A 21,740-nucleotide genomic window follows, 5' to 3' on the forward strand; every position below is an offset into this window, starting at 1 on the left:
ATGCCTGGCACAGAGAAGACTCATGTGGATTTTAATATGAGATAGATCAGGTTTCTACAAAGCCAAATGATTTCTCTTTACCATGTCTGCTCAGATTAGAGAGGGTCTCTGAGCAACCTAGAGTAACCACAAGCCATCCTTTGGGTCCCCGGGAGTCAAGTCCCTGGAGGACAGGAGCCTGGCAGGGAGGCATTGACTGTCGATGCACCTGGGCAGCACCCACTGGGAATTTCTTTAGCTCCCTGGGGACACTGGGCAATGTCGAGAGCCATGGGGGGGGGTGGTCACCAGCAGACAACGGGTGGGGCCAGGGATGCTCCTACACCCTACAATGCACAGGACGGCCCCACAGCAAGCGATTCTGCCCACAAAGTCCTTGGGGCTGAGGTTTGTTCATATACAAGAGCTGACTGGCCTGAACCTCCACTACCAAGAGGACAAGGGGTTCACAGTTCGGGCAGGCAGCACTCAGCCTGCCCCTAGCAGGAAGCTCAGGGCACTCAGCCCCGGGGTGCTCCTGGGGCTCCTGGCAGGGGCCCATGAGAGCTCCTGACGTCACCTGAGCCTTACAGCACCCAGGCTCTGGAGCACCTTGTTCCTGGGCAGGTGACATCGCTGGGCCAGGATCTGGGAGGGATGCAAGCCCAGAACTCGGGAAGTGACTGCTGACCCAACACCAGCCTAGGGCAAAGTGCTGCAGCGAAGCCCTGGAGTCTGCGGCTGCTCCTGGTCACCTGCCGGGGTGGGAGGCATTGACAGGCAAGGCCTGGCCTTTGCTCAGCCTCACACCACTGTCGGGGACGGCAGAAAGGAACTTGCGCCTTCCACCTGGGGCTGGGCAGAGCTCAGACCCAGCTCTTCCCTCAGCAAGGACACTCTGGACACGGACCAGCCACCCAGCGCCACTGACCCAGACCGTCTCACGGATCCTCCTGGCTATCTTCAGCAGCAGCTGCCCAAACGTGCCGGGCTCGAAGTGGGTCGCTGAGTGCTGGATGCAGAGGCAGAGGAGGAAGGCAGGGGTGAGCTTGTGGTCGTCGCCCCCTGGCTCTATCAGCGTCATGATCCTCTGCAGCAGTGTGTCTTCCAGGTCCGGCTCAAACTCCAGGAGCAGCTGCCGTCGCCGGGACAGGGTGGCCGGCGCAGAGTAGGTGGTACCCCGGGTGCTGAGCGCAGTGCCGCACATGCGACAGCTCTGTGGCACAGCTTGTAGGCGGGCCAGGGCCTGGGCGGGCAGGGGCTGGGCCTGCGCCGGGTCCTTGAACAGCAGCAGGTAGTAGAGGCCCAGGGAGAGCAGGTCCCCATGGTGCAGCACCACAGTCCTCGGCCCCACCTCAGAGAAGTTGACCGAGACGGGTGCCCCGGGGATGGGCTCCAGGACCAGCCTGCCCCCGGTCTGGCCGCCCGAGAGCTGGAGCCGGCGGATGGTGCAGTGCAGGGGCAGGATGTCGGGGGCCGAGAGGCTGATGCTGGGCTTGCTGGCGGGGGTCCGCTGGCCCACGGTGTGCCGGTCCCGGTTAAGCATGTACACCAGGCTGTCCTGAAACATACACACACAGCTTAGGGACAGGACAGCACCTCGGACAGCGCAAGCAGAGGGACTGAAGAGAAGAGAATTCCCAGTCTCTGGTTACTGATCACTTATGGTGTGTAGCTGGGACTGCTGTCCCCAGGGACTCTGCAGGTCCTGGGCCACCCCCACACCAGAGCCACCTGTAGCCCTTGCTAACCCACCGTCCTGGGGCAGGGGCTTTCCCAGACAACCTCAGAGGCACACGAGAGAGACCCAGGAGCGACCCAGCTCTGAGAGACGGCGTGAGGGCTGGCCTGGATACAGACGCCGCTCCTCCAGCCAGGGCAGGTGCCATCTGGCTCCCCGGATCATCCCCACAACACTGCGTGTGAGCCCTGCTGCCCTGCTGTCCAGCCCAGCGAGGGACGATGTTGCCCAAGACCTCAGCACGGGAGCCCTAAGGTGCAGGTGCTCACGGAAATGGAGCAGGAGAGCTCGAGGCAGGAGCAACTGTTCAGGGCTCGATACTGGCGAGATGCTCGGACCTAAGTGGTGCCAAATGGCTCTGGGGGCAGGTGGGGTGGTGTGGCCTTTTCTCTGTGCCTCCTCAGAGAACACCAGTCACCAAGCAGTGACTCGGCACCCACGGTTGCCTGGAGCAGGAGCAGACTGGCCCTAGCCACCTACTCTGGTCACCTGCCTGCGCCCTTCCCCAAAGGAAGTGGCCTGAGAAGCAGTCCAGAAAGTAGCAGAGAGTCCTCTGTGAAGGGGCCTCTGCCCCACTGCCCCCTGCCATGCCCTGCACATGGGGACAAGCCAGCATTTGCTCCGACCCCATCTCCACTGCTTTGTCGTAGCCACGAGGGCTGTAGCCACCAAGCTCATGGCTGACTTGGCTAGAGGCCAGATGGGCCCCCACCCCTGAGCGTGTCTGCTGGTCCCTGCTGGGCAGCGCCAGGTGCGGGGAGGGAGGCTCACGTGCTGCTGGCTGTAGCCCTGCAGGAGGAGCAGGTGTGGGGACTGGTACAGCGAGAGTCGCATGGTGTCCTGGTCTGGCTCCTCGGGGCCCTGGGCAACGTCAGGCAGGGCGGTGGCTGAGCTCAGGCTGGTGTCGCTGACTGTGCGGCGGAGCCGGGGCAGAGGGGAACTCTGGGCACCCCCCGGGGCCAGGGCTGGGGTTCCCTTGGCACGGCTCCGCTGCAGCCTCCGGGCTTGGGCGTTTATCCCTGAAACAGAAGGAGGGTGAACAGTCAGAAGTCTAAAAGTGCCCAGTGGAAGGTCCCAGGTCCTCCTGAGTTCAAACCTCACTGAGCCACTTCTAACACCTGTCACTGCTCTGCCCAAGCAGGTCTGGGGAGGCCCAAGGGCCATGCCCACTAGCCATGCCCCTCAGAATACCACGCAGCAGCATGGCACCCCCAAAAGAGTGGCCCCCAGGGCAGTCACAGAGTAGGCAGCCACTGTCCTACCCCGAGGCTCAGGGTACCACTCCTGCCCTGCAGGAGCCTGAGGACACACCTCAGCCTGCTCCGATCAGCCAGCACCATGTCCCCAGGGTCAAACCCACAAATGCTTTTCCCCATGGCAGCACTGGCCTCTGCAGGGTCACTAGCCACCCCCAGAACCCTGCTTCACCCAACTGTGCCTCAGGAGAAACTTCCCTAGGGGGCTGCTCCGATTAGACAAGATGGACAGATGGGTCCTCATCCTCCCCGTCTTTACAAGAAGGAAGTGGTCACCTTGCCACATCACCCCACAGGGCTGCCACTGGTCTGCTTCTGCCTCCAACACCCCCCAAGCCAAAGCAGGCACGCAAACATACAACCACACATACACACTCACATGTACACACATAAACACATGCATACTCACATGTACATACACAAGCACACACACGCAAACACATGCACACCCATGTCTACACACAAACACATACAGAGTCCAGAAATAACATACACTCTTAAAAGACTTAAAATCAATCGCCTACACATAAATTCAGGAATCGCTCTCTAAACTGAAGCTGCAGGGAAAGCTGACAGGCTGCGGTGGGCAAAAGCCGTCCCTGTCCCCATCGGCTGACCCCGGCGCTTTGTTTTCCAAGCCCTCTGCTGAGTCCCTCCATGCAGCCTTCAGATTAAGATCCGTCCCCATCAGAGGTGGCCTCTCCACCAGCCATTCCAAACAAAGCCAGACAAAAGCCAGAGGATGAGGACGGGGCCAGCGCAGGGCAGGCCGAGCCCTCCTTCCCTTCCCGAGGCAGCTGCGCATCTGCAGCCTGCGGGGGGCCAGGCGGTGGGGGAAGCCGGAGCCGCAGTGCCGGCGCTCTGCTCTGCCAGGCTGCTCTGCTCCCCAAGCCCGGCATGCCCAGCAGGTGGGGCCCGGCGGCCCCTGCCCACCCTGTAGTGTAAGAACGGCAGGCCCTACAGCTCAGCCTCCTTGTGCAACCGCAGAGCCAGATCTGAAAGAAGGAAAAAAATGGTCCAAAATGATGTTCCAGCCCCTGAGTTTTTCCCAATCCAGGACCGGATTGCAGAAGAGGATGCGACTCAGAATAACCCTTGGAAATCCCGAGGCTGCAGGCAGCAGCGAGCCAGGGAAGGTAGCCTCTCCTTATAAACTCCCAGAGGCTCCCAGAGGTCCTGGCCACTGCGGCCACACAGGATGTCCCAGGCCAGTGTCCGTTGGCCCTGCAGCTCCTGTGGGAGACTCACCACTGAGTGGACCCTGCTCCTCTAGGTGGGGGCCCGGCACCCCCTCTCAGATGACGCCTCCCCAGGACCTTAGGGCCAGACTCTCCATGTCGGGAGGGATGCTGACACGCAGGGCCCACTCCCAGGGTCTTCTTCCTTGGTCCCAGGTGGGCCTGTGTGAGTGCAGAAGGGCCAGAGCCACCAGCCTATGACTGGGACCCGGAGGTGAGACCTCTGCTCTGGGTGGCAGCAGTTGTCATAAACCAAGGCACAGTAGAGCCACCCTGAGTGCAAGCAATGGAGTGAGAGCAGCAGCACCCGCCGTCAGCACCAGCACGGCTGGCACAAGCAGCGTGGACAGCAACCTGACTGCTCCCTGCTCCCCCGTGCCCTGCCGCAGGACAGCCAGCAGGATCCTCCCACACGTCCTGTCCTAGGACGGCTGCTGCAGCACTGCCCACATCAGCAAAGCACCGTACCCACCCAAACGCCCTCCCAGGGAGCTGCCCACCCACCACAGGACACCGGCTCTGCAGGGAAAGGGTGGGAGCTGGCCGTGTGCATGGTCACAAAGGGGAAAAGCAACTGCAGAAGAACACACACAGGCCGCACCACTGGTTACGGTTTTTAAAAAGCACCCGACTCACCACTATCTGTTGCTCATGGTGTGAATACAGGTGCATGTAAAGCTTATTTTTTAAAACAAAAAGGCACACAGTAAATTCACCTGTGGCTGCTGTTCTCACAGGTAGGGAGGGAACAGTCTGGTGCTGGTAGAAAAAAGGACTTCAACTTTATTCAATTTGACATAATGTGTACACACACACACACACGATAGAATATATAATTCATAATAACTTCATATTGTGTTTTACTTATTTTATTTTTAAAAACTCTAAACAAATACAATAAAAATCTTTACCTGCCAACTCTGGGAGGTAGGAACCCAGGTGTCAGGTAAGTCTAACTGATTCTTTATACTTTATTTTTTAAAACTTTTCTAAAAGTAAAAGAAAAATCACAGAAGTTTTAAAGGTCTCTCACTCTCGTATGATTTTGTGACTTGGCCCATCCTGACATGTGGCTGTGGGAGACAGGACCCCCATGCCCTACCCGAGGGAGGCCGGGCTCAAGGAGGCTCTGCGGCTTCCCAAGTTCTCAGAGAGAGCTGCAGGTGTCCCCCACCTGTGACTCGGCACTGTGCAGAACCAGGGCAGATCTGCAAGAAGTTTGAACAGAAATGTCCCCTCCTCCAACCCATGGAGGAGCAGGAAAAGAAAAAAACAAACAAGAAATGTCCCCCCGGACTAGTGGGTCAAGGGTGACAGAGGTGGGCATGTGGCAGCAGCACTCACAAAGGTGACCCCAGCAACCATCAAAGCATCTTGTGGCACCACTGCTAGACACCGAGCTCAGAGTTTTCAAGGTCCTCAGACCCGACATCATGTTACCCAGGAAGAGGAGAGCAAGGAGTTTGCAATTTAAGGGGCTGCCTTGTTTGGAGTCTTTGCCAAGAACAAGGTCACCCCAGGGGGCCCTACACAACCAATTGGGGGATGTCGCCAACATGAAAGGAGTTCAGCAAGAAACACACCATAAAGAACCCATTATTTCACGACAAACTAATTCTAGTGAAACGGCAGGGCCAATGCCTTTCACAACACAGTGGCCAAGACAGAAAGGCATTCGTCTTGAATAAAGTGCCAGGCCTTGTCGGAGGTGGGGAAGAAGGAGACACACCCCAAGGCTGGGCAGCTAGAATACCCCCAATTCTTTTATAGTCTCCTCACGAAGTGGGCATGACATGCCACTTGACATTAGCCATGATCAGCTTTGCCCCTGATGTCGTTGTGTTCTCTGGATCCTTCCTGCTGTGGTGTGACTGAGTTCAATGGGATCGCAGGTTCAACTCGTAGGCGTGAGGGACGCCCAGAAATCTGTATTTGTAAAAGCTCTCTGGAAGGCTCTGGAACACAGCAGCAGGTAGAGGAACCATCACCAGGGCACTCCCCAGCCCCCAAAGCCCTAACTGTCTTCAGCAATTCCATGGAGGGAGAAAAGGAAGCCCACAGAGCACTAGGAAAGCTTCGTCAGGAACCTACAATTTCTATTTAGTTTGGATTTCTAATTCTTCTCTACATAACTGCCGGTTCCTAGAGAGAAAAGTGGCAGCATGGGTCTCCCCGAGCACCTCATCTACCTGCTGTCTGGTGGAGAAGCAGAAAAACGACCTGGCGCGGGAATGAGGGAAGGTCTGAGGGGCTGCCAAGCCTCACCCCAAGTAACTCTTGGGCACCTGGGCCTGTTCCGTCCTGAGGACACACTCGGGGACCTGCCTTGCCCTCGAACATTAGCGAATACACAGAGCCCCAGACCTGGCAGCATGAACCCTTCCTGTTGAATACAGCCAGGAGAGAACCTGGAGCAATGCTGCAGCATCCCACGGGAAACACAGTTGAGCAGGCGGGCCCTGACTGCGACGGGACGTCTGTGTTGGACACTGGAACCGGAAGGGAGAAGAGAGAGCTGAGTGTACCGCTGTGACCAGGCGGTGAGGCACTTCAAGGTCCTCTCACTGTGGGGATGTTAAAGAAAGGAACCTTGAGCTTCGCTGCCCTGGAAGCCCCTGCCAGCTGCCTTCCTCCCCTGCCTGAGGCGAAACCAAACTGTGCCAGGCACAGGCCCTGCAGGGCAAGAGTCCTGGCCCCGAATCTCCCAGACCAGCTGCTGCTGGGGGAAGCGGTGTGGGGGATGACACCCTGAGCCATGAGGTTCTTATCCACACAGCCCTCCCTCCCCTCCACGGGAAGGCAATGCCCCCTGTGCTGGCAGAGGGGAGAGGGCTCTGTGTCCAGGGAAAGGACCATGGACTGGGACAGCAGCCGGTAACCATCATCATGGCTGCAGAACAGCACTGGGAAGAAACACAGCTCTTTTCCTGCGCGTCACCAAGCTCCTCCACAAATCCAACCTGCAGGTTCCACCTCCTGATCCTGTTTTCTCTTCTCTCCCTCACTCTGAGGATTTGAAACAATATATACAACTCGGAAACATTTCTGTTTCTTACCCCCTCCCACCTGGAGGTGGCCTCAGAGATGAGGTGAATATGACTGCAGACTGACCAGGCAAGGAAATGTTCCTGCGCCAGGGAATTTTACTGAAACTGGAAAATGAGACTATTCTATTTATTTATTCATTCATTTAGTGGCAGGGGCTCACTACATTGCAAGGCTGGAGTGCAGTGATGGGTCACAGGTGCCATCATCACAGCGCACTGTGAACTCCAGGCCTCAGGCTCCCACGTAGCTGGAACTACAGGCATGTACCACCCTGCACCAGCCGGCACCTACCACTGCACCGGCAGGCACGTACCACTGCGTCTGGCAAGAGACTATTTTAAAGTGAGCTCTAACAACAATCGAGGATACATTGCCAAAATAAATTCTGCAGTAGCTGCTCCAAAATACAGAGGTAAAAAGACTTGCCTTAAAAAGTGTCCTGTTAGCTGGAATATCCTTTTCTAATCAGCAAGGGATATGGAACTCTAAGTCAATCACTCAATCTTCAAAGCAAAATCATTCAAAATGTACAAAAAAAAAAAAATAACTACTTAAGGATCATTTGGTAAGCACCTCTCCACTGCATGGTCAGCCTTATTCTAGCCATTTTGCATTTAATTCCATTTCAATGTCACCATAAACCCTACAAAGGAACTGTGGGTAGATGGGACCCTATCAGCCTAACATTTTAGGATCAATTGTACCATTAGGGGAAAAAAATTCTGAAGAAAATGTATATTGAAACCTCCCTTCCCCGGTTAGGAACGAGACAAAGATGCCTATGACCACTTCTACTCCCCATTGTACTGGAGGTTCTCACCAGTACAGTAAGGCACCAAAAACAAATGAAAGATACAACAGTTGAAAAGAAACCAACTAAGTCATAAGCATTTTGCAGACAAAGTAATTGTATATGTAGAAAATACAAAAAGAACTGATGGATAAATTACTAGAATTAACAAGTGAATTTAGCAAGGTGACTAGAAACAATGAACATGCAACATTCAGTAATATTTTTAAATACCAGAAACAGAGAAAAATGATATGTTAAAAAAATACCGCTTATAAAGGCACTGAGAAACATAAAACTAAGGAATAAATCTACCAAAAGACATGCAAAACCACTACACTGAAAACTACAAAACACCGTTGACAGAGAAGATCTAATGAATATCCCAAGTTGATGGATTGTAAAGGTGTCAGTTCTCCCCAAACAGATGTACAGGTTCAGTGCAATCCTGAGTAGAGTCTCAGTAGGGGTGTGTGTGTGTGTAAACTGACAATGTATAAGGCAATCAAAAGGGCAGAGGCAGCCCTGAAGATGAACAACGAAGCTGGAAGAGGTGCACTAAGATAACAGCCTCAGTATAAGCTACGGTAACTAAGAGAGTGTCATACTGGTGTAAGGACAGACAAATGGACCGATGGAACAGAAACGAGAGTCCCAGAACAGAATGCCACATATACAGGTAAAATAGTCTTTCCAGTAAGTGGTGCTGGGTCAACTCCATATGTATAGGAGAAAAAAGAAATCATGAAGCCTACTTCACACTGTCCACAAAAGTTAATTCCAGATAGATTGTAGATCTAAATGTGAAAGGTAAAACAATAAAGCTTTAAAAAGAAACTACAGAGAAATATCTTTATTACTTCAAGGACACAAAAATTCCCTAAATGGGGGAAAAACCACTCATCATAGAAGGACAGACTATGGAAGCTTCTGAGTGCACAGAGTGCTTATAAACAGACAAGGTCAGCTCTTTAAACGTGAGGCTTAAGTCACAGTCGGAGAACCAGAAGTTTTAGAGTGAACCTAAAAGAATCTCTTATTCTTACAGATACGGTGCTGACCTCACTAAAAAATCAGGCATAAAATTTAAGTGTGATTTGCAGAATTGCCATGTAAACTGAATCCACAGCTTCATCAAGCCTCTTGTGTGAAAGTTAAGGCACTAACTAGGAAGTAGTGGGGCCCTAAACTTGGAAGAGGGAAATCTTGGTGGACTCAAATGAAGCAGAAATGCTTGAATCCCTGATTCAATGGAAGTCTCACCTGCCAGGAAAAGCAGCAAACCTTCCTGTGTCTGAAAAGACTGACCACCCCTTGCTTTGAGAGCCCACGGCCAACCTTACCTCGGCAGCTGCAAGAGGATGCCTACTCTGAAGACCCACCCCCACCCTTGCCACCATGTCTCGATACACGACTGAACCCACAATGCCAAGTCTTAGTGGAGACCAGAGTGAGAGAAATCTCTGCAGCAAATTTTTAAATTGTGAAACAATCTAAAAAAAAAAATTCAATGATATGTTTTCTACAAGAAGCACATATAAAAAAAGGTAAAGACATCACAAGAGAGCTACACACCCTTATGAATACAGATGTAAGAATCCCCAGCAAGATACTGGCAACATATAAAAAGGATTATATGTCAGGACCAAGCGTGATTCATCTCAGGAATGCAAGGTTGGTTTAACATACAAAAATCAATGCAATACAGTATATTAATAGAATAATGGACAAAAACCACATGATATATCAACAGATACATAAAAAGCAGTTGGCAGATTCCAACACCCTTTCATAATTTAAAAAAAAAAATCACTCAACAAACTAGTTATAGAAGGGAAATTCCTCAACTTGATAAAGGCCAACAACTACAAACACTCACACCTAACATCACACTTGGTGGTGAAAGACTGAGTGCATTCCTTGTGAGACAGGGAACACCACACAGGGGTCTGCTCTTGCCACTTCTACTGAGCACTGTCCTGGAGGTTCTGGTTGGGGCAATCATGCAAGAAAAAGAAATAAAAGGCACCAAAATTAGAGAGGAAGAAGTAAAACTACCTTCATTTACAGATGACATGATTTTATATGTAGAAAACCCCCTGCCTCACAGTCACACTGCCGTATCTTTCTAGGGTGAGGAGGACACAGCTTGCTTTTCTATTGAACAGGCCCTGAGGGGAAGCTAAGGACACACAGTGAGTCAGGGACACAGAGCAGATTCTGTTGTGGCTCTGCCTCCTGGAAGCTGACACAGGCTGCTGGTCCCTCTTGAGTTTCCATGCGCACGCAGCAACCACGTCTATGCCAGCTGTCTGTCCTTGGGTAAGGTGCTGCACAGGGATCCAATTCTCTGGCAAAATGCAACTGTCCTGGGTTCCCCAAACATTCTTGTCACCTACCCTGGAGGAGATCCATGAAAACTTATAAGGAACAATAGAGAAGGAGCTACTCTGTCTATAATATCTTATTTCTTAGCCTGGCTCATGAGGACACAAGTAGTTCATTATGTTATTCTCTATCTACTTTTTGTGTGCTTGAAGTATTTCAAAATAAAGACAAAGAAGTAATGAGAGATGATTACAGAATAAGAACATTAGAAAAACTGTTGAACTTCACAAATAGTAAAGGAAATGCAAACTCTAACAATGAGAGACATGTTCCCCTGTCAAATTAGCAAAAAACTGTAAATGATAGAATCAAATGCTAGTGGGGATAAGAAGCGATGGGCATTCTCATAAACCGCTGGTGGGAACATAAATGGGCACTGATCCCCCTCAAATTTTGAAAATATCTACAGAGATACTGCCATCTATAACAATATTAGGGATGGGTATATCTATACCTAAAAATGTCTCCATCTCCCCCCAAAGGAATCCCACTTTTAAGTTGCCATCCCACAGAGATAATCAGAAAGGAGCCAAACGTTTCTGTGTGACTATTTAAAAATAGAGAAAAATGGGAGGCATTCTTAAAACCCAATAGGGCCGTGGTTGGGTATATCCATTCCCCAGTATTAAAAGTGGGGTTCACAGTATGAAGAAATAACACCCAGAGAGTATATAACATGTACACAGGCTGACTTAAATTATGTAAAAAAAAAATACATGCATATACTAAGACTAGAATGACACGCACCAAAATGTTCAAAGTGATTCTCTCCAGGGGGTGACCTAACAGGAGATTTTTACTGTCTTTAAAGTTTCTCTTATTTTCCAGATTTTCAACAATGGAGAGGTCCTATTTTTCAGAGGAGAGAAGTTATTTTGTTAAAGCACTGAAGAGTGTTATTTCCATAGTAGAACCTGGACCGTGGCATACTAATTAGCATCTTACTCAGGGAATAACATCCCCTCTCTGAGCAGCGAAAACCCTAATTAAGATAATGGGAGACTGAGGAGATAAAATGCTTAAGCCATTTGTTGCTAGTCACAGATGGAAACAGAGCCATCCAGGACCGTGCCACAGAGAGGGCCCTGCTGCATAACCAAGAATTCTCTGCAGCTGAAACCAAAGGCCATAACTGATTACCCTGGGATGGCTAAACCCTTTCTCAGAGAAGTCGTAAACAGCGACACCACCTCCTGCTTCCTCTGTGTGGCAAGGTGCTGAGCATGTCACCAACACTGACAGCCCTGTGCAAGGGGCCGTTTTAGCTCAGGCACCAGGAGATGCTGTCTCCTGGATCCAAGAGGAGAACCAGGTCTTTTGTCCCAGTGTCAAAAACCTCTCGTGTATTAAGTATCCTCACTCTCAGCCTTGGAGGGGGCCTTCCCTCGCACCTAGAAAACCGATCAAACCCCTTCCCTCCACTGCAGGGAGTCCACCTACCACACTCAGTGACCCCCTGCCACATCCATCAGGCACCGTGGCCATGACAACAGTGTCTTGTCTTCACCTTTGAAACTCCGGATGAACGGACACAAGCCTCTATATGTTTTATATTTCCAGTTTCCTTGGCCTTTTTTTAACGGATTTTATATTGTTATCCTTTAAACATCTTCATTTATACCACTTCTCAGATTCATTCTGATTCATCAGAATTATACCTGAATCTTTACCTAGCTGTGTGCGTGTGTGTGCATGCACACATTTACATTTCTTAATTACAATCAGGGACTACGATGTCAGGTTTTGAAGGCAAGGTTAGAGGCTCTGTATTAGCATCCTGGGGCTGCCAAACAAAGTCCCACACACTGGGTGGCTTCAACAACAGAAATAGGCTCCCAGTCCCTGAGGCTGGAGGTCCAGGATCCAGGTGCAGCAGGGCTGGCTTCTCCTGAGGCCTCTCCCCTTGGCTTGAAGACGGTACCTTCCCCCACCCCGTGTCCTCACATGGTTGTCCCTCTGTGTGTGTCTGTGTCCTCATCTCCTCTTCTTATAACACCACCAGTCAGATTGGATAGGGCCCAACCTAATGACCTCATTTTAATTAATCACCTCTTTTAAAACCTTACCTCCAAGGACAGTCAGTTTCTGAGTTGCTAGGGGTCAGTGCTTCAACATATGAATGGGGGTGGGGCACAATTCAGCCTAGCACGGGCTCTGATCAGAGACAACAGGGTCAAACACACACACAGCACAGATGGGCCACCTGCCACTGTGAACGCTCCCTGTCTGAGACGCCCCTACAGGCTCTGACCACCAAGGGCCTGCACTCCCATTTGCTGGCTCCCCATGGACTTCAGAAGCAAGGCCGCAAGCCTAACACCAGCAAGCCCTTCCTGAGTCCCTGCAAACAGGCACAAGGGATCTTCCTTTGGTGATGAAAATGTTCTAAGACTGGATCAGGATGATGATCGCACAACTCTGTAAATTTACTAACAATTCACTGAATTGTATACTAAGAACAGGTGAATTTTATACTATATAAATACTTCTTATAATGATACATTTCTTTAAGTCATAAACCTCCAGGCCAACACAAGCAAGGAAAAAGGCTCCAAGAAGCTGAAACATAAAATATCAAATGTATCTCAACATTTTCAAAAGCAGTAAGACAACTGGCAGAGTTAAGGAATAATGAATTAATGAAAACTACCAAGAAAAAGAATGAACAAACAAACAACAAGGGTGACAATTACAACAAAAGCTAAAAGCTAGACAGGAGGAAAACTATCCTTTGCATACACTGATCTTCAGTTGCGAAAAGCTATACATGGTCATAAAAATGTAAACCCTAACTATTAATCTAACCAAAACAATAGCTATACTGAGAGAGTACTGGGTGTTTTGAGGGAGGGGCAATAAAAAGACCTAAATTCTCATCTTCCATGGTAGAGAGTCAATAGACAATATCTGAAATATTAAAAATCAAGATGTAGTAGGATAAATTTGTTATTTAAAGATAGACAATTAAAAGCCAAAAATAAATAGTCCACAGTTCAAAGTAGTTGCCTCTGGGGAGTTCAAAACTAGGAAGAAGGAGAAGCCACGGAAGGGAACTGCTGTTTTGTTTTTGTTTTGAATTAGTAATGAGAAAATATTGTTTGCACTTCTATAACGGGTGAAAATAAGTGAAAGCTTTAAAACGTACATACTTTTTAATCAATTGAAAGAATGAATGAAAGTGCACACTCATGGGCTCTATTTCATCAATCCACAGACATGCTTTTCTTTACACTTTAACATCTCGGGAACAGGAAGGCATCCTACAATCGTGTGAAATGTCAGCCAGGCAGCAGCTGTGATGCGAGAACCTGGTGGTTGTTCCTGGGGGGCAAGATTCTTAAATTTCTGTCATTTAAGCACCAGCTGAGGAATGAACGTAAGTCCTAGCCATTATCTGCAGCAAACTTGCAGACTGAGTACCAGGGGTGTGCAAGGAAGTCCCAGAGACAGGCTGGGCGCAGTGGCTCACACCTGTAATCCTAGCACTCTGGGAGGCCAAGGTGGGAGGATTGCTTGAGATCAGGAGTTCGAGACCAGCCTGACCAAGAGTGAGACACCGTCTCTACTGAAAATAGAAAAAAAAAATTAGCCAGGCATGGTGGCTCATACCTGTAGTCCCAGCTCCTCAGGAGGCTGAAGCAGGAGGATCGCTTGAGCCCAGGAGTTTGAGGTTGCTGTGAGTTAGGCTGACGCCACGGCACTCTAGCCCAGGCAACAGAGCGAGACTTTCTCTCAAAAACAAAGAAAAACGAAAGTCCCAGGGACAGCGGTGCAGCACTCGTGTACAGAATGCCACATCACAAATACTCCCGAGCACACACAAGATGACACCCCGTGGGAATGGGGACATGGACAGCTCTGGGTTAAAAAGAAGGCTGAGACTCCGAATTTATTCCACTCATATATACTTTTTGTGTACACACAAAACTAACATAGATTAAAATGTGCATTTAAAGTAAATCTTTGGATTTCAAATAGCTCTTTCAGTAAGCACAAAAATAACAATCCTAAGTACTAAGAAAGCATTATGTCCTACTTTAATTGTAGTATTTCTTATGTTAGTGGTGAGTAAATACTGGTGATCTTAAAACTGATAACATCTTTTATTTGGTGAAATACAGTATATACAGGAATGTGTGTTGCAAAATTGTTCCTAATGATCCCAAAATATATATAGTGCTTCATCCACACCATGGAATATTCCATAACCAGTAAGAAGAATGAATTGGAGCCATTAATATAACAGATGATGCGGAAATTTCTGAAGAGGCTCTGGTAAGAGAAGGAGCATACAGAAAACTAAGAATATGATCTCATTTTTTTAAAAAAACAAATTCAGACAAAAAGAGGCCTGTGTGTATTTATATATGCACGTGCATGGGTATGTTTACGTAGTCCTGTGCAGGATAAGCATAGAAAAAAAATACGGAAGCTCACTGTGGCCGGCAGAATTCTAAGACAGCTCCACGATCTCTGTCCTCAGGATTACTCTGTGATTATGTTGCATAGAAAAAGAAATTTTGCATACATAATTAAGGTTACTAATCAGCTGACCTTAAGACATGGAGACTTTCCAGTGGGACAAACCTAATCACATTTGCTCCGTCAAAGCTGAGCGTTCCCTCCAGCTGGTCACAGAAGTCAAAGAGATTTGAAGTGTGAGAGGGTTTGATGCTAGGGAGGTTTTCCGACCATAGGGTAAAAACCTTAGAGCAGCCACTAGGAGTTGAGCATGGACCCTGGCTGAGAGGCGGAGAGAGACACACACACTTCAGTCCTACAACCTGAAGGAACTGAATTCTGCCAACAACCTGTGAGTCTGAAAGAGGACCCTGAGCCACAGAAAGGAGCACATCCCACCCAACACTCTGACCACGGTCATGTTAGACCCAAGCAGAAGATCCAGTGACCCTGTGCTCAGATTCCTGACCCACGGAAACTGTGAGATAATCTTAAAAGTCGTGTTCGAAGCTGCTAATTTAAGCAACAGAAAACAAGTACAGATTTTAGTACCAGGAAATGGGGTGCCGCTGTAAACAAACACCTAAAATGTGGAAGGCGCTTTGGTAATTGGGCAGCGAGTGGAGGCCAGAAGAATTCTGAAAAGCAGGAGAGAAAAACTCTAGATTGCCTTGAACAGGCTATTAACAGAACTGTGGACAATAAAAATGTTGCTTCCTTCTCAGAAGAAAGTGAAAAGCACTTTCCTAAATTGCCTTAGGGAAAGCCCAAATCGCCATGAACAGCACAAATCTAGATGTTACCAACGCTGCCAGTGAAGGTTCTGAAGTGAGGGCACGTCACTGGAAACTGGAGGGAGGTCCTAGTCACGTGAGGGCAGAGTGCTCGACAAAATGTGTCCTGCAGTTGTGCAGAGGGAGGAATTTGTAAATGATGGACCTGAACGTATAAGTGAGGAGATTTCCGAGCAGAATGTGGAAGGTGCTACCTGGTTTCTTCTTGCTGCTTATAGAGGCAAGAGGAAAGAGAAATTGAAGGAAGAACTGTTAAGCAAAAAAGAACCAGGACTGGATAAATTTGAAAATGGCCTCTCCAGATGACAACGGACGATAAAAGTCAGAAAAGGCTGCAGGGAGTGTGGCACAGAAGGAGAACTGAGCGTGTGCACAGCCCTGTGCTGAATCTCGGAAGGACCAAAGGGTCAGAGCACTTGGCCACACAAAAGACCCTTTCAAAAGATTAAGGGTGTTTCTTATAATTTTCTTAATCAAACCAAAGGACTTCAAGGAAGTTTAAGAGCACTGTCCTTCCACCATCTCACCAGAAGCTAAAAACAGAGAACGGATTATCTTGGAAACGTCTGTTACTGTGACTTTTGTCTAGTGGAGTGAATTCCCGTGAAAGCCTCATAGAGTCCCTGAGGTTCTTGAGAAAATCGTATCAGCAGAAACACTGTTGGCTTAGATTGAAAGGGACAGGGAGTGAACAAAATGAAAGCAGGAGGCTGACAGGAAGTGGCTGACAAATGTACTACCATCCAGGACAAAGGAAGGACAACTCAGAACGTGACACCAAGACCCCAGAGGGTGGCACCAAGAGTGCAGATGGCAGAGTTGAGAGGTCATTCCCTGGCCTTGAAACTTAACCAAAGAACTCCAACTGGAGTCTGCTTGGCTAGACTTCAAAACACCTTTGGGCCAGTGACTCCTTTTTACCTTCCATTTCCCCTTTTTGACCCAGAATGCCTATAATGTTATCCTGTGCCTGTCCCACAATTGTAGGTTGGAAGTATTGGGGGAAATAACTTGTCTCTTTAGTTCCACAGATCCAGCGAAGGAGAGAAATTGTGCCCCAAGAGTTGTACTTAATGGACTACACCCAGAAGCCTCATTCACACCTGATTTTGGATTAAGGTGATTGGATTTTTGGACTTGAACTGATACTACAATAGGATAAGACTGGGGGGCCCTGAAATGGGGTGAATGCATTTTGCACATGGATGTATTATAGATACGGATCCCTGGAGGCCAGAGGGCAGGCCGTGGTAGCCAGAATTCTAGATTACTCCAACAACCATTGCCTTGCATAATCTGCCCTCCACCCTTGAGTGTGAGACTTGTGAATATGATGAGATGCCACTGCATGACTATGTTTTCTTGTATGAAAAAAGAGATTTTTGCAGATATAATAAATTTACTAATCAGTTCACTTTGGTTTCGTCAAAAGGGAGATTATCTAGGTGAGCCTAACCTAAACACACAAGCCTTTTAAAAGCAGGAAGGAGCCAGGTGTGGTGGCATGCACCTGGAGTCCCAGCTACTCGGGAGGCTGAGGCAGGAGGATTGCTGGAGCCAAGGAGTTCAAGGCTGCAGTGAGCTATGATTGCACCACTGCACACCAGCCTGGACAACAGAGTGAGACTCCATCCCTAAATAAATAAATAACAAATGAATGAAGAAAATAAAACAAAATCAGAAAAGATGTCAAATATTCCAGGAACAAGGGAGATCTGATGTACCACTGCTGACCTGAAGATGCTGGAGGCCATGTGGAAAGTCATTTGGGATGGTTTTTGAACTTCTAAATATATGGGAAAGAGAATGTTATCATTGCCTTTCAACAGCCATTCTCTCCTTCTTCCTAATAGCATAATCTCTATGCTGTTGGTGAGGTAATGTGTCCAGCTAATAAAAACTACATTTTCCAGGCTCCCTTGCAGGTAGGCATGGCCATGTGACCAAGCTGCAGTCAGTGAAAGATGAGGGGATGCTGCCGTTGGGACTTTCAGGAAAGCTCCCTAGGAGGAGGGCATGGCTTGCAGGGACACCTTTGCCCTTCCCTCCTTTCTTCTTTCTTCCTGCCTGCAGTGAAGATGGGATGGCAGTGATCCCCACAATTGTCCTGCACCTAGAGATGACCTTGAGAATGGAAAGCATGAACTAAAATGGTGGGGCCAAAAGTAAAAGAAGTCTAAGTCTCTGGTGACCAAGAAAGTTACCTTGCCAGCCCTGAAGTGTTTTTCTTTTTTTGTTGTTTTTGTTTTTTGTTTTGGGGAGTTTGCTTTGTTGTTGATAAAGTGGTTTTTAAGATATCACTTTGATATTTGTTAATTATAAAATATTGCACATATATAAAAGCATTTATAACTTAGATATATAATGAAATGAACACCATTTCATCCACCACCCAACCTAAAAAGAAAGGACCATATCCCAGCTCACTGCTCTCCCAAGCACATCTCCCTGCCTTGTTCCCACGTCTCACCCTGCCGAAAGGAACCCCTATTCTGGATTTGGTGTTTAACATTCCCTTATTTTTTATTAGTTATACTACACATTTTTGTATCTCTAAATTATACAGCTTTGCCTTACTTGTTTTTAAATCTTGTATTAATTGTATCACACTCCATGTATTTTTCTGCAATTTGCTTTTTTCCTCAACATTCTGAGACACAGCTATATTGATGCAAGTAGTTATGGTTTAATTTCACAGCTTTATCTTAACAGTATTTACTGCATGAATACACGACCATCTAGCCACTCTCCCACTGACAGATGTGTGGGTTGTTTGCACTTCTAGGCTACTACAAAACATTACTATTAACACTCATGTACTCATCTCCAAGTGCTTCCTGCCTCTCATGATACTATGGAATATATAGAAAATGAAGGTATTTAACTGGTACAGTGCAGGCGACTAGAGGATGTGTGGAGTCCTGGACATGGCTACCGGCCCACAGCCTCTGGCCATTAGGGGATGAGTAAGCAGAAGTACATCAGCGCCCCACAGCATGATGGCAGAGACCTAAGAATAGAATAATCAGAACGTGGGCAGGTCAGCATTACTAGATAAGACCAAACTGTTTTCCAAAGGGCTGGAAACAATTCGCACTCTCACTGGCACCATGTTAGAGTTCCTACTCCTCATCCTCACCAAACCTAGATGTGATTAGACTTCTTGATTTTTGTAAAAAAGAAAAAAAAAACCAAAAACATCTCTCTGGTCTTAATTTGTATTTTCCTTATTACTAACGAGATTGAACATCTTTTCATGTTTATTGGCCATTCCTAGTTCCTAATCTGTGAAATGCCTGTGCATTTCTTTTGCCCATTTCTTACGGGGCTGTTTGATCTTTTTAAATAGCTTTTTTTTTTTTTTTTTGGTCATCCTTAATATATCCTGGATAGTAACCACATCTGTCAGTTTTACGTATTACAAAATCTTCCCCAAGTACATGGCCTGTTTTTTCTTTTCACTGTTCATTATTCAATGAACAAAAATCTCTTAACTGTACCAACCTCTTCCTTTATGGTTTGAGCCTTTTTGTTTCTTCTTTAGGAAACTCTTTTCTATGCTATTTATTATTGATTTCTATCTTACTGCTCTGTTGTCAGAGAACATGTTCTATTGATCAGATACTTCGAAATATGTTTAAAATTACTTTCTAATCTAGCATGAGATTAATTTTGGTACATTCCCAATACTTAAAAATATGCATTTTCCAGTTATTGGGTGGAGTTTCTATAATAAATGTCCACTAGATCACTGATGGCAAACAATGGCTGGCAGGGCCGGTAACAAATCCACCCCGGCCATCTGTTCAGGTATTATCTGTGGCTGCTTTCACTCTACACAGGCAGAGTTAAGCAGTTGTGACAGGGACCATATGGCCTCATGAAGCTGAAAATATTTACTATCTCGGCCCTTAATAGAAAAAGTTCACCAACCACTACACTAAATTGTGTTTAAAAACTGTTTCCCTTCTATTTTTTGTCTGCTTGATATCAATTAATGAAAGAGCTGTTTTGAAATCTACTATGATAATGACACATTTGGAAATTTCTCTTTATCTCTGCTTTGCTATTTTATGTTGAGGCTAATTTATTGGGGGCAAACAAGTTTTAAATTGTTCCGTTTTCTTGGTGCATTATTTTTTCTATCACTAATGCAGTGGCCCTTTTGCCCCTAATAATTATTTTTGTTTTGAAATCTGTTTGCACGATACTGTTACTATACCCACTTCTTTTCATTAGCACAGCTTTTTTCCATTCTTTCAAGTCCTTGCAGTTTGGATGTGTCTCTCATAAATGAAACAGCATGCCACTGGACTTGGTTTTCCCATGGAATCTGACAATCTCTTAGTCAGGAAGTTTGGTCCATTTGTTGTAGTGACAGATATATTTGCTTTCATTTCCGCAACCATAGATTGTATTTTCTTTTTATCCTATTTTTTCTATGGTTTCCCCCCTTTCTTTCCTGTTTGCTTTTGGATTAAGATATTTAACTTCATTTTTTACCTTTATTGATTTGAAATTTTAACCTTTTCTTGTTTTCCCAAACATTATAACATGCATTCTAGACTTAGTAAAGTCAAAAATTTCATCAGTGTCTACCCTCCTTCTGAACAATGTCAGTACATCTGAACTCTTACGTCAGATTTAAACGTTATTGTCCAGTATTTCAGTTTCACTTTGGTTGTCTGTTTGCCATTTATTTTTATTGTGTTTTTAATGGAGAAATACATCATCTGTTTTCAAAATAGTGCTTAAAAATACAAGGAGTACAGATACTATAAAACAAAGCAAACTCCAGTCACTACATACATCATATGAAAAAAAAAAAAAAGTCTGATAGTCAGGTAATAAAAATTGAAATAAAAAGTCCCAAGTTTCCAGCTTGGTAAAGCAGGTACAATTACAAGAAATGTTTAATAAACTAATTTTTTTCCCCAATGTGTAAACAAAATGACAAGACTAAATTTGTGCCTGGCAATTTCAACCTTACATTATAGCTACCCAAAATACACAAACATGGTGCACACTTCACCTGATTTATTATTGCGGTGAAAGGGTAAGGTGATTGCACAGGGCAAAGATTCGAGAAACAGAAACATTGTACACTAGACATTAAAAAGTAATAGTGAAAAGAAAGTCTCAAGTACCGCATAGCCTAACAGGAAAAAAGACTATATTCCAACTTTGGAAAATTAATCCAGAAGGACAGGAAAAGAGTTTAAGTAATCACAGTTTAACATGAAAATGCACATGCAGGGGAGGGGTGGGAGGTCAGAACCAGGCTAACTGGAAAGCCTGTGAAGTTCACAGTGTCTAGATTAAGAAAGACCGACCTTTCATTCATCTACGTCTGCTGTCCCTCATGTTCCCTATAAACATGGATGTTCTACTGCTTAATTATGAGGGTTTTTTAAAGTATTCCTAATTTTTTGTAGGATAAAGCAAAAGAACAGAAAATTGACTAGATGTCAAGTGTTTACTAGAAATTATTTTATATGTTTCTATATGTAAAATTTACTGATGAATTTTGATAAGTAATTTAAAAATAAAAACTGGCTTAAAATTCTTGGAGAAAATGCTATTTTGCCTACATGTTTAAAATTGGAAATTAGCTTTTCTATAAGCAGGCATTCTGTGGGATTTACAAAATTTCTCATATGTAGAGATCAAATGGCCATCCAAGGCCAGTAACATTTCACAGGCTTTACGTTTAGTAAAGTTTTATTAAAATATTAACCATGGAACCAAAATTTGGTGTTTCGTGCCATGTAGCCACAGGAATATGGGTTTCACATCATGGTTTAGGAAATACTAGTATTCTGGGCTTTTATATGAAATTACATACGAGCATACCTTGTTCATACAAGACAAGAGGGGAAGGCAAAAAGCCTTTTTTCTTTTAGGATAAATGATTGAGGACAAGAGAATATGGAGCTTTGTTAAGCTCAAAGAAAATGATCGCTGATTATATACTCTCTAAAACAATTCTATAGATAAAATAAGTATCATGTCCCATCAAAACCAAAGACTAATTATTGTCTTGAT

At 46.5% G+C, this 21,740-nt stretch overlaps 1 protein-coding gene across 2 annotated transcripts in view; it reads right to left on the bottom strand.

Annotated features, from left to right (window-relative positions):
* RADIL (Rap associating with DIL domain) overlaps positions 1-21,740 on the bottom strand; it is a 68,503-nt gene that overhangs the window by 26,745 nt on the left and 20,018 nt on the right. For both annotated transcript variants that reach the window (XM_045541240.1, XM_045541239.1), the window contains exons 3-4: positions 2,492-2,739; positions 911-1,540 (exon numbers count right to left, since the gene is read on the bottom strand). In XM_045541240.1, the coding sequence (XP_045397196.1) occupies positions 911-1,540; positions 2,492-2,739 (878 nt within the window). The remainder of the gene's footprint in view (positions 1-910; positions 1,541-2,491; positions 2,740-21,740) is intronic.

The sequence above is a fragment of the Lemur catta genome, chromosome 2 (genome assembly GCF_020740605.2).
Source record: "Lemur catta isolate mLemCat1 chromosome 2, mLemCat1.pri, whole genome shotgun sequence".
Classification (NCBI taxonomy): Eukaryota; Metazoa; Chordata; class Mammalia; order Primates; family Lemuridae; genus Lemur; species Lemur catta.